Raw genomic sequence first — 13,767 nt, forward strand, 5'->3', positions numbered from 1 at the left:
TGCTCCTTCCGTGCACAGCTCAATGTGTTAAACAATAAAGCTGTGAAGGAAACTGGCATTGCAGGATGTTTGTCAGGCACTGAAGATGGTGTTACAAATGAGGGGTAAGTTTCTCACCTGTCACATCTTCAGGGGAACTCTGCATTAAAAAGCTTTGGAAAGGGTAAGCCCCTTTAGAAAAAAAATCATGGGATGTGCTACCCTTAGGGCATCTGGAAAACACAGTGGAAATGATCCACCTACACTGGTAGACTGAAAAATAACAGGAATGTTTCTGATGAGAAGGACAGAGTATTTTCTTGAGTAAAATGTGGAGCTATGATTTGGAATCCTACCAAGAGAAAAGGTAATTCCCAGGGGAATTATGGACATCATTGTTGCATTCCCATTTTCACAGACAGGTCTTCGGGGTTTAAAAAGGGCTCAGCATGGGGTTGTGTGCACTCTTGTGGCATTTGCAATCAAGTTGGTAAGCAGAGATTGTAAAATGGCTGGCAGAAGGAAGAACACAGTGGACTACATTTAAGAGCTGGCTGAGGGTTGAGGAAGAGGTATATATACACTGTAGGAAAGAACAAGCTTTCCTGCTGGCGTCCAGTAGAGATCATACATTCTTTTCACATTCCAAACAGAAATGAATTTTAAGTCCTATGACAATATTAATGAAATTTGTCAAGAGATATGCGGGGTGGGGAGGTGGGTGGAATTCCCATGTTCTTAGTTACTGAATTATTCCATCCAGTGGCTACAATTAAATATATTTTTCCCCTCAAGCAATGAAGACTAAGTCAGGGTGAGTTGAGAAGACATGCATTTATGAAAGGATGTGTGTGTCAATGTGCCAGAGGCTCTGGAAGAACCACTCATCTGGGCATGAGGGTTCTCCCTGCAATGGGGCCGTGGTGGGTGGGACCTTCCACTGTGTGCTGCATTGGTACATGTTTAGGCATGGATTACAGCTACCCAGTAGCCCCTAGTATTTCTCAAACATTGAGTGTGTGTGTGGTGGATGGTGTAACTTGCTTGTTTGGATCAGATCCTCCTCTCTTCTTCTACCTTCTCTGCTTCTCTGCCTCCCTCTGAACTTCTTCCCTCCTCCTCCTCCCCATTGCGTACTTGCCAAGTATCCTGTTGTATGACAATAAATCCATGTGGGTGAATAACAGTTTCTCACAAATTTAACAGGACAACTGAATCTTACCACATTCCTTTCAAATTACATGAAAATCTAACTACACACATGAGCAGAGTAGAGGGACATTGGATTGTCTCCTTTCCCCCACCCCGTACAAAACACACCCACAGAATTGACTTGTCATACTGTCCCACCCGCTCTGTAACCAAGAACCTCTGCTCTTGGCTGCTCACCTGCTCTGAGTAGTCATTTCCGTCAACATCATCACTGTTGGAATGGCCTCCTGGACTCTGTACATCTATCCCATGACTCTCCAGGATTGCTGCTTCTTCGAAAAAAGCAAATAGATCCCTAAATTATCTGTTACATTATTGTAATAGCCTAAACACTGAATTAACCTTTGTGCTGAGGAAATTAGGATGTAATTAAACAAGAACCCAGATTCTTTTATGTTTTGTTTCTTTTAACTTGCAAACATAGAATTCAACTGCACACAGGCCAGGGGAGGAACCCCTAATTCTATGTGAGCCACATGTGAGTGGTTGACTGTTAGGCGCTTCATAAATACTTACCAACTAATTCAACAGCCCTTCTGTCTCGGGGTTCTATAAAGTATTTGAGAATTATATTCATGGAGAGGGAGTAAGTTTAGAAATGAAAGACAATTTTAGAAGCTCAAAACCAACCCCCCACCCCAATCTTATCAATTCACATTTCTTAAATGCTTTTTAAAAGTCTGTGTTTTTGCTGTGTTCCTTATTAAGACTTTTTCATTCCAATTCTATTAAGCATATGTTTCTTAATATCTAAGTCACAGTCCAATAACAACAAGGCAGCTCAGGGTCTCATTCCCTTGCTCAAGACCTTAGCAAGTATCTTTAATATGCAGTACAGGAGTCACGTTGTCAGGGGCCATGTCTAATTCTAGGTTCTAGAACACTGAGAACAATGTCATTATTAGTATAATACAAATAGTGCAAATAATACTCTTAAAAACACAAAGAAAAAAGTAAGGCTTGTTAGGCTTAAAAGTTAGGATCATTAAGAGCTGCAGTTCTAAACTGAAGGTGCAGTGCTCTCAAACACAAGGTCTATGACTGCTTCAAAAGTGAAAGCAGCCTCTCTGATACATTACCAATATTGGCTCTCCTCTTGATCTCCTTCCGTCTGTTAGCAAACCAATTATATACTTTGAGGGAGGTAACTCGTTCCAGATCAGACAGTTTTTTGCCTGTGAATATATGCAATAAAATTCAGATAGTCTTCATCTGAGACCAGTTTTAAGGAATAATACTTTTCTTTTTGAAAAGTTCTTTCGATTGCATTTATTGCCAGAATAACAGATATAGGGGGAGGTGGGTTGTTTTTTATTTATTAGTACTCTGTATATACTGAAATTATTATTGAATGAATAAAAACTAAATACAAAAATAGCAAATAATAACATAAAATATTTCAGAAAGCCACATAATACTAAAGAATTCCAATACTAAATACAAAATTATCGAATTCCACAAAGTCAGGCTGCCAGGGTTCAAAGGTCATTGGATAGTCCATGGAAGCTTCATTTCATTAGCACCATTGTAGATGAGTATGTTAATCTTCATCAAGTTTCCAGGTAGCTCAAGTTTATTTACATCCTTAAGGCCTTATATAAACATTATTATCCATGTTTTCTTGAAGAATAAAGGTACTCTGACCATCCATTATTGTAACTATGCTAGACGCATAGCCCAATTCAGATTGCATTTTAGATTTATTATCTTCTTTTCTGTCAAATGTGACTTCTTATGGATTACCACCATGCTGACCAACAAGAACCCATCTGTACCTTTCTCTCCTCCATTTTCCTTTTGTTTTAAGGTTTTAATCCACAGTGGGTAGAAAAGCCAGAAACCAGGCAAGACATTGATGATATAGGGTGAAGTGTTTTCCAGGGAGGTTTTGAGTTCCTGCACAGCTTCAGGGGTGGGACTTTGGCTAGTGTGAAGTAAGGGTATAGGTGTCATTGGAGGTAATGTCTGCAGGGCTTAGATTGCTAGAAGTCTGGCTTCTGGGTAAGGAAGAATAAATTACAGTTTAATTATGATAAAACATTGATACTTTTGTATATAACCTTTAAGCCAATCAAATTAACTGGCCAAATGACGATCAACTGTTCATCTTGACTGAGAATGGTTTCTGGCAACAAAAACTGTGAAATGTGGAATAATATTTTAACACATGGAAGAAAAGTCATGTGTGTTTAAGTGGCTCGGCTAACTTGCATAGGAACAACAGGACTTCAGGATGGAACTATCCTAAATTTTTCCTAGCTATATGCAGAAGTCATACTAATGTGGGAAGGAAAAAGATGCCAACTCCAATAAGAATTCTTTCTTCAAAAAAAAAAAAAAAAAGAATTCTTTCTTCAAACAGAAATACAGAATTATAAAACACTTGTTAAAAAAAATCTAAATCTTTTCATTTACAAGCCTTCCTTAAATATTCTAAACTTAAAAATTATTTTGGAATTGACATAGTTATGCTGTATTTTTGGAGAAAGAAACCTATGTAGTCTTTAAAAATATAAATTCAAGGTCTAGTATCTCAAAGCAGGGCCAGTCCCTGGAAACTTTTCATGTGAACATTTGATCTGGAGTACCATAATTACATCTCTAAGAAGTACTGCTTGAACAGGACGGGGCAGTGACTAGACAAGAAGGTGATGAGGATGGAGCTAAAGGTACCCAAACAGAACGACTAAAAGAAGATTTTTCATCCCAAATGATGATCTGAAGCTGAGAGCTCCACCACTGAGGAAAATGGCAGCTTGCTCCTCACCTGGCTTCTGTATAACCGCATTGCAAGCATTGGCAATTTCTTCTCTCTTTGCTTCATCTGGGTATTGATTCTCGTTGAAGTAACTGCAGAGGCAACCAATTAAGACACAAAGTTTATACTTTAAAAAATGTGCTCTCTTTAAAACACTAACCCACTGAAAAATATGTTCTTCTTTAGGATGTAACATGAGTGTCTAGGCCAGGCCATCCAATGGAATTCTCTGTAAGGATGGAAATGGTCTGGCCTTTACTTTCCAGAAGGGGAGCCACTACTCATGTGGCTGCTGAGCAGTTGAAATGAGGCTGATGTGACTGAGGAAATGAATTTTTTGATTTAATTTTAGCAAATTTAAATTTAAATTGCTAAATGTGACTAGTGGCTACTATATTAGTGCAGGCCTAGTTACTGCTTTGCTTCACTGGAAGATGTCCTTGATATAAAAGTTGCTTGTGATACACATATAGGTGGTTGAGATCACAGAGTTCTGTTATGAGGCACTGGTCACAATAGGACTTTTTTTTTTGGTGTGTCATATTTTGTAGCGGCAAAAGTTTTAAATGACCAAATTGTGCATCAATGAGAGAATGGCAGAACAAATCATGGGACATCTATATTTATACACAGCTATTTAAAAATGACTAGGAAAAAAAATAAGTTAGAGCTCTATCCATTGACCTGGAGGGATGTTTACAACATTCCTAAGTGAGAAAAACAATTTGCAGAATAATGTGCATGGAAAATACCATTATGAAATTTGAAAAATTCCTATCTGTGTGTTCACAAATCTCATGGATAAAAGCTGGAAGAGTACTCATCAGGCTGTAAAAATCAATTACTTCATTGTGGGGGAAGGGGATTAGTGGGAGGAGATATAAATATTTTTGCCTTTTTCCATATGTTAAAAAAGCACACATTCTATACAATAGTATTTACAAGAAATCAGAGTTACTGAACTCCTCCTTAGCATTATCAGACCTACGAGACTCTATGTGGGAACAGAGTGTTTATTAGGGCTACTTTTTCTGTCAACTATGATTTGAAGAAAAAGATCTTCATGCTTTGAACCTATATGCTTATGGATCAGGAAATGATCCCTTGTCAGATTCTAGACCTCTCATTTCTTCAGGGGCTTCCCTTCTCTTAGAATGCAGCTTTTCTTTTCTCTTACCCTCTGGGTCTGTGATGGTGTAAATGCCATTCTACCAGGAATAAAAAATAAAAAACTGGAGGCTGCAAACCTTTCTTGTGAATCCCCCAAATCTGGATTTCTGACACTACCACCCCTGCCCCCACTGTCCTGCCCCACCATCTCCATGGAGCACATCCTTTGCTGCAGTCCCAACACAGCAGATGCTATCACTGGAAAGCCTTTCCTTTGCTAAAACATTAGGTCCTAAAACTAGATCATAACCAGGCCGGTCACCCACCATCCTCCACAGTGGTCTCCTGCTTGATTCCATAATATAAGCATCTCTTCCTACATGATTTTCTGTTATCATTTTTAGGGGTCTAGTGTTCATATGGAGTGTTCAATTGACTGTCCCCATAACTGCTCCAGTTCCACATTCCTACTGACCTTTACTCCACTTGTGCTATTTACTTGGGCAAAGACACTTTTAATTAGTTTCATGAGCCTACAGCACCGGCATCAACTGGGGGCTTGTTAGAAAGGTAGAATCCCAGACCCCACCTCAGACCGAATCAGAATCTAAATTTTACAAGATTTCTAGGGGATTCAAATGCACATTGTTTGAGAAGCACTGTATTAGCTAATTTATTTAAAATTCAACAAAAACAATAAAAGCAGATATTAAGTACCTAACACTGCATGCTTGCACTGTGGGTAAAGAGAATTAGATAGTTTCTGACTTCAAGGAGTTTACAATCTATTGAAGAGAGAGACATATAAATCTATATGCTTGTGGTAAAATTCCCTAAGATGTCTGAAGAGAGTACTGCTGGAGCACAGATAAAAGTGCACTTGGTGTTGTTCGCAGGGACCCAGAATGATGTGGCAGAGAAGTGCCATCTTGAGTTGGGTCTTGAAAATGGGCAGGAGTTTGCAAGGCAAAGAAAAGGAAGAGCATTTCATGCAAGGGGAACAGCATGTGCAAAAGCCAAAGGTAGATAAAAGCCTGAGGATTCTGGCCACAGAAAATTCAGTGTGGTTAGAATATGGGTTCACAGGAAGAAATGAGGTGATATTAGCCTGGAAACATAGGATGGGGCCAGCTTGTGATAAGTCTTGTCTGTTCTTGTCAGTAATAAAGATGTCATCTTGAAACTGGATTTTCAAGCCACATGGAGATAGATATACACCTATCTGTGTTTTAGAAAGATCACATCTTCAAGACTCAACCTTCTAAATTCTACCTCCATGATCTTAATTCTGAAATTCTCCCAATCAACTTTCTACTTACCTACTCCTCCTCTTCAAAATAATATTTTCTTCGACTTCTTTATAATCTTGAATCCCTTTAAAATGCTCCCCTTAACTTAAAAAAAAATCTGTTTTATCTATTCTTCTGGACTCACCTTTCATTCTTAGCCTGAACTTCATGGTGAGCCAAATCAACAATATCCCTTCAGAGAAACTTATTTAGCTTCTCTGTCCTTCCACCATACCTGTCCAGCCAATCTCCTACCCTGCAGAAAGCACCTTCCACATGTTCTCTTCCATCCTTCTCTCAGGGTACCAAGTCTTCCTGGACAAAGTCATAAAATAGGGCCAATTGGTTTCTTTATAAATCTGTGCTTTTCAACCTTAATTGGGCTCCTCATTTTGGATGGGAACTCTTTCTGTCCTTTCTAATTGCTTTTAATACTCCATCTTTCACACCCACTTACCTGAAACCTTTTCACTCATACGTCCTGAGCCCTCATACCCATCAGTCATTCTTTTTACAGATTACCTTGCCTCCTCTTTTACCAAGACAGAGGTTATTTAATATAAGTTTGCTTGATGTTTTTAGCTTCTCAACGTCTCAACTTCTCTGAGTCATTGCTCATTCATTTCTTCATCTCCTGGTTGAGGAAGATGCACTCTCTTCAAGATCTACTTCTCTACTTGTAACTGATCTCATCTTCCCTTCTTTAACAGCTCTTCTCCTGTTTTTCTTGCATGCCCCATCTTTTCCCTGTACCTATGCAATTACACTGTTTCACTGATTTTATGATGTACATTTCTTTAGTATTATAATCTCTAAAATCAGGATATATATTAAAATTAGTGGTGTCTGAAAATTAAGTGTTTTGTGTGTTTTTTTTGTTGTTGTTGTTGTTGTTTTTTTGTCCCTCACTGGTACATAAAATAAAGGTATGTCTTCAATCAAGGCCTTTTCAGATGTGATGGAATATGGCTGTTGTTAAGACCTACAGGTCCTATTTCAGCAGCAGCTCTAGGGCCATTATACCTCATTATAGCAACACTTCTTCCAAATTAACAGCAAAGTCAGTGACACTCCATCCACCCCCTCCAATGTCTACTTAATATTCCTAGTGTATATCTCTCTAGTCATGGGCACTATTCTGTTAAAAAATTTTAAAGGTTTATTATAGAGATGTTCAGAGTTCTCCCCTAAACTATCTTTGCTTCTTTATCTGTTGCTACTACCATATATGGATGATATAGTCTAGGAAAACAGAATAACCTTATAAACTCCTGGAAATCTCTGTGCCTTTCTCCTGCTAGTATATCTGCTTTTTGCCTCCCTACAACACAAATCTTGTCTTTCAGGATATGGAATGAGTATCAGCTCTTGGCCAGTCAAAGGTAAATATTACCCCATGAATCCCATAGCACTCCATCTGTTCCTCTCTCACATTTTTTTCATCTTGTATTACAGTTATCACTATATATATCTCTCTCCTACTATACTGAAAGCCACCTGAGGTACAGGTCTGATTCATCCTTATATGTACTCCCCATTGATGGCAGTGCTGACAAGTCAATAATGATAAAGTCTCTACCAACCCAGTGTAGGGATCTCCAAAAGAAATAAATACCATTGTAAATGAACTGTTGAAAATCAGAGATATAGAGTTATTGTAAGGTCTCAAAAGATACATACTAACATACTAAAGAAATGATTATCTCTTGAGGGCAAGAATACTGCAGCTGGATGGAAGACAGGGAAGTATTTGTGGTAATTAAGACTGGTTTTCACATTGTTTTACATACTTCTCTGTCGAGTTTTTGAAATGAACATATGCTACTTTCCTAATTTTTTTAAAAAAGATTTTATTTATTTATTCATGAGAGACACACAGAGATAGGCAGAGACACAGGCAGAGGGAGAAGCAGGCTCCTTTAGGGGAGCCCGATGTGGGACTCAATCCTGGGACCCTGGGACCATGCCCTGAGCCGAAGGCGTAACACTCAACCACTGAGCCTCCCAGGCATTACCCATTTTCATAAGTTTTTAATTTTTAATAATAATTTGGGGGACGTCTGGGTGGCTCAGTGGTTGAGCGTCTGCCTTCAGCTCAGGGTGTGATCCCGGTATCCAGGATCGAGTCCCGCATCAGGCTCCCTGTGAGAAGGGTTTCTCCCTCTGCCTATGTCTCTGTCTGTCTCTCTCTCTGTGTCTGTCTCTCATGAGTAAATAAATAAAATCTTTTTTTAAAGAATGGAACTTTGGGAAAACATTGAAACACTAAATTAATGATTAATACCCCATAATTTATGTTTGGGAGGTGTATTTGGATCATCTAAAAAAATACTAGGATTGTGACTGCCATTCTAATGATTATTAGCAGAAAGCCACAGTACTTTTGGAAGCTAAGTTAGAATTTGCAATTATTCATGGTATATATGACTTTATGTGTTAAAATGTCTTAAAAAATCATTTTTACTATGTATTTTTGGGATCTAATGATAACAAATAAAGATGATCAGAGTAAAAATGAAATCAATAACTTCTTCCAAATCAAAGAATATAAGAATTCACTATAGGTTTATATCTCTAGCCCTGACAATTAGTCCTTTCTTCTCTGTTAAGGGCCTGCTATTTTTATAATTAAGAAATGTAGGCCTATTCAAAATGTAAATTTTCAGTAAAATGTACTATTACAGCTGGAGGTGTATATGCCAGGCTATTGAGTACTGCTTTCATATCTTTTAGTTTTTCTGTAGTGATTCAATGTTTGCAAAATATGAATTCAAGAGAGACAGTATAATTTAAAATGATAAAATATATTTTATCAAATGGTAAATATATAAGATGTAGTAATTAAAAACATTCACTGCAAAGCTCTTAAAGCCTTTTTATTTTCTTTATTTCTTCTTTTTCTTTTTCTTTTTTTTTTTTCTTTGCAGTGGGAACAGACACACAATACTGACATAAAGTGGAAGGGTTTTTAGGAAAGACATAGGTAGGTGAGGAAATAAAATATTCAACAAAAATGTATTACATGAGTGTGAGTAAGGCACTGTACTTGAGGAGTGGATATAAGCTCAAATATAAGCCCTGACCTTAAGAAACATGTGGTTCAGCTGAGGAAGAATACATAAACAGTTGAAGGAGTCAAAACAACAGTCGAAACAGTGACATAACTAGAATATGTAAGCTAGAATACACCTAGGCTGTTAGTTAAGGATATAATGATAAGTTAACTAAATTCAGAATAGAAAGATATTTCTATGGATGAGGCTGATCTGGGAAAGCTCACTGAATTGGGCAGGCTTCTGAGGGATGCAGACACTCCTGAACTGGAGGAAAGGGCAAAGTCAACAGTAAAGACAAAGATACAAAGGCATAAAAAACTAAAATGTGCTTGAAAAACAAGGCAGCTAGTAATGCAATCTGATTAGGCTATAGGGATTATATATAGGGTGATCTTGGTTTGCCTGAGAAAGTGCTGTTATAGGATTATTAACAAATTCACTTCCCCAAAGTCTCCCACTTTAGACAATACACTATACGGTGACCCAGTAACCATATCACATCATTGACTTATCTGAATTTAGTGTCAAAATCCCTTGAGTCTTTTTCATATGTGCTCTGTGAAAGAGGGCATGTTAATTGCTCAGAAAAAGGAGGCATCAAAGAAGATGGTTAACTATAGTATAGTTTCTATCTAAAAAGAATTCTTTCTATCTCAAAGAATCTGCTTGGCATATAATAGACATTCAATAAGCAACTGTTTGACCAACAGATGGTTGAATAAATAAACAGTGATTGCAGTTAAGTAAGGCATTTAGTAAAACCATTAATATCTTTCAGGAGAAAGCCAGTTGAGATCTCACCATACTGTACACTATTTTCTCTAGGTATTTTCTCTAGGTATACTCGGAGGTTGTAGACTAAGATGCAGCTGAATACAATTACATTAGTATAGTGTTTATTTCTGAACTATACATAACCAATAGACTATCAATGAAGTTGGGAAATAAGTCTCATGACTTTGATCTTGGAAATAATAATTTAGTCTCTGAAAAAATGTTGATTAAGTCCTAATTTATACCAGCCAATTGGCTAAATGGTGGCAAAGCTTTCCAGTGTAGTAACTGAAGGCTGTATGTATGTAATGAAACGTATTATAAATATCACAGAATGGACTGTATCAGAGGTCTGAATATAATATGTGGGAGCACAGAGGAACCAACATTTGTGCAGGATCTTGAAGAAAGAGCTGGGAGGGTGGATAAAGTGAATTAATACCAGGCAGAGGAAGTAACATACACAAAGAAAGAGAGTTATGAAAGCTTAGAATGTTTTTGAGAATGAGAAGTTCAGTGTGAGTGGAATACATTGTACATAAGATGGGGTACTTGGGGATCAAATTGAAAAGAAAAAAAAACCCTGGGCCCATATTTTAAAGGGTATGACAGAGTTTGCAGTTAACTTTTTAGGCAATTGGGAATGAAGGTTTTTAAGCTGGGGTATTATATGCTCAGAATTATTTTTGTAGGGAAAGATCTCTGGTGATACTAGAGGCAGGAGCCAGTTAGGCAGAGTAGCAATAGCTGAGGAGGGGGTCTGCAGTAGGCTGAGGCACAGAAATAGAGAGGAAAGGAGATTCAAGAGACATTATAGAATGGTAACAATTCAAGATGGCCTCACCTCCTGGGCTTAGGCACCTCTCTATCCTCATACCAAAAACAAAACAAAACAAAACAAGATAGCTTTAGGAGTAATACACACTATTTATCATTTACCTTCACGTATTTTAATCTTTAGATTATATCTAAGAAATAGATATTTCTACTGTTACCAGATAGACAAATTGTAGGAGAATTTCACTTTAAGATTTTAAGAGATCTGTTTCTATACTGGAACTCTGGAGTTCAAAACATACTTGTCCCATATAAGAATATTTTATAGCCCTAGTCATTTTCCAAGACAAAAAACGGGAAAGAAATATAAACAGAAATCTACAGGTAGTAATAAAAAAGTAATAAAATAAATCCTAAGGGCACTACACTTTTATAGACAAAGGACATTGTCAGCTGAGTAATCAGTGAATATCTTCACAGACAGAAATCAAATGATCGTTTTGCCAGACAATGACAGCAAAGAATTAAAATGAAAAGTGGCAAAATAATTTACATGAGATGAGAAACCATAAGCTAGTAACAAATGGAAATGTCCTTGAAGCACTTTCATTTCAATAACACTGAAGTCTATAAAAATTGCAGCCAGAAAATTCCTCCTTTTGTGTCTTGGTGAGCATATAGAAAAGATGGGGGCTAACTCTTTAAGCAAGGGATAATGGCATGTAAATGAACTTTCTTTTCTTTGTGCCTTTATGTGCATATCTCCTGAAGAAATATTTAAACCTCACCATTTTAGTAATTCAAAATAAGGTTTCAGGACTGTCAGACATTGCCCACTATCTACAATCTAGTGTGCATTTTCTCATCACTAAGTAAAATTACTGGGCAGTAGGCAGGAAAGAGAACATGAAACTGGAGCACTTTGGAATCTGTGGTCTCCTACTTGAGATCTATGTGTTAAATCATCCTTGGCAACAAAAAATTCTAAATTTTCTTATTTTTGTTTTTAAAGAACAGAGTGAAGGCCGAGACAAAAGAAATGGGAAAATCTCCAAGTACAGCAACTATCTTTTGTTAATCCACAAAGGCCTAAGGACTAAGGAACCCCCTTCATTCATATTCACGTACAAACCAGGATAGTGATATTCCGTATTTTATGCAAAGATGTCAAAGTCTCTCCAACATTAATCAGACCCTTGAGAAATAATCAGAGACCAGAGAGAAACAAGAGGAAAAGAGCTTGAAATCAGCTATGCATATGATTCTTCACTATTTAAATGGAGACTTTAGGACAAATGAAGGACCCTGAAAGATTATTGACTGATCAACATCCTCATCTGAGAAATGGAGATAGTGATAAGATGACAAGCTCCCCCAAAACTGCGGAACTGGCTAGGATGAGAGCCAAGCTTTTGGACTTCTGAGCTGATGCTCTTTCTACTACTGCTTGCTAAGGAAATTGCTGGGTTTAAGGAGTTGAACAGTGTCATCCAAAAATTCATGTTAGCCCAGAACCTCAGAAAGTAATCTTATTTGCAAATAGGGTCTTTGCAGATGTAACTATAGTAAGGATCAAGATGAGATCATACTAGGCCCTAAAACCAATGTGAGAGTCCTTATAAGAGAATGAGAAGAGCATAGATGCAGAGAAGAGGAGTGTAGAAGAAATGGAAGATGTTAGGATGATGCATCTGCAAGTCAACACCAAGGACTGCCAGCAGTTGCCAGGAGGTAGGAGAAAGGTAAGGAAGTGTTTCCCTCCCAGAGTCTCCAAGAGAAACCAACTCTGCTGGCACCTTGATTTCAGATTCTGGCCTCTAGAACTGTGAGAGAATACACTTCTGTTGTTTTAAGTCACCCAGAAATTTATGTCAGCCCTAGGAGACTAATACCCTGGGGGAAATAGAGTCAGCAGAAGAATGGGATGGTCTCAAGAGCTAATATGACTCAGCTTATGATAGTTTGATGGACTGTATTTCACTGTAGAAATACACCTGGAAAGTAGACTGCAAAACCAGCTGTTTTTGTAAGTAAGTTGTCTGTCAGCTGAACAAAGGTTTTTTCTTCTCTAGAAACTCTGGTAGAATACTGAAGAATTCTAACTTCAATTCTTTTTCCTCTGTAATCCAAGTTAGACAGCTACCCTTCTTCTGATGCTTAATGTTGATCTTCAGTGGAACAATTTTCATAATAAGCTCCCATTTCAAAGCTTTATTGAAAGTTTTTACATAGGCCACTTCTGATAACAATAGGGCTAAGAAACTGCTGTATTCACTTGTATTTTCAACAATTAGTGCAGTGTTGATTTTTAAAAATCTCGGAACACTAAGTACAGATAACTACTTCTGTAATACAACCAAGATTATTGATAATTTAAAAATCTGCTACAAGATGTGAAAGAAAACAAATATTTCAGTAAATGTTAATGGTAGAATCTTGGAGATTGAAAGAACTGAAAATTCAACTCCACTGTATGCTTGAAAATTTTCACAATAATATATTAGGAAAACAGTAAGTGATAACATTAATAATAAAATGATAAAATGCTAGCAGCAACCCCGTTAAATCAGAAACCAGGCAACAGAGCCCATAGCCTCAACACAATTTTTTCTTTGGCTACAATTTAATATTTTTCTGAAAGTCCTAGTCAGTATAATAAGACACGAAACAAAATTAAGAAACAAATTGGGAAGAAGGGCCACAAAATTCTCATTGGCATATTATACTACATCAAGAAAGCTAAGGGAAAAATTGAAAATGCCTCAGAAATAATTAGATGGTTGGGTGCTAAATAGAGAAAATACCAAAACTT

General features: G+C 37.3%; 1 protein-coding gene across 17 annotated transcripts in view; it reads right to left on the reverse strand.

Annotated features, from left to right (window-relative positions):
- Positions 1 to 13,767, reverse strand: part of HMBOX1 (homeobox containing 1) — a 189,361-nt gene that overhangs the window by 14,776 nt on the left and 160,818 nt on the right. For 4 of the 17 annotated variants that reach the window (XM_038573701.1, XM_038573692.1, XM_038573695.1 and 1 more), the window contains exons 7-9: positions 3,959 to 4,041; positions 2,271 to 2,366; positions 1,369 to 1,463 (exon numbers count right to left, since the gene is read on the reverse strand). In XM_038573701.1, the coding sequence (XP_038429629.1) occupies positions 1,369 to 1,463; positions 2,271 to 2,366; positions 3,959 to 4,041 (274 nt within the window). Of the gene's footprint in view, positions 1 to 1,023; positions 1,129 to 1,368; positions 1,464 to 2,270; positions 2,367 to 3,958; positions 4,042 to 13,767 lie in introns of all 17 variants that reach the window. The other 13 variants (XM_038573704.1, XM_038573694.1, XM_038573697.1 and 10 more) reach the window with 8 other exon arrangements.

Source organism: Canis lupus, chromosome 25, assembly GCF_011100685.1.
Source record: "Canis lupus familiaris isolate Mischka breed German Shepherd chromosome 25, alternate assembly UU_Cfam_GSD_1.0, whole genome shotgun sequence".
Lineage (NCBI taxonomy): Eukaryota > Metazoa > Chordata > Mammalia > Carnivora > Canidae > Canis > Canis lupus.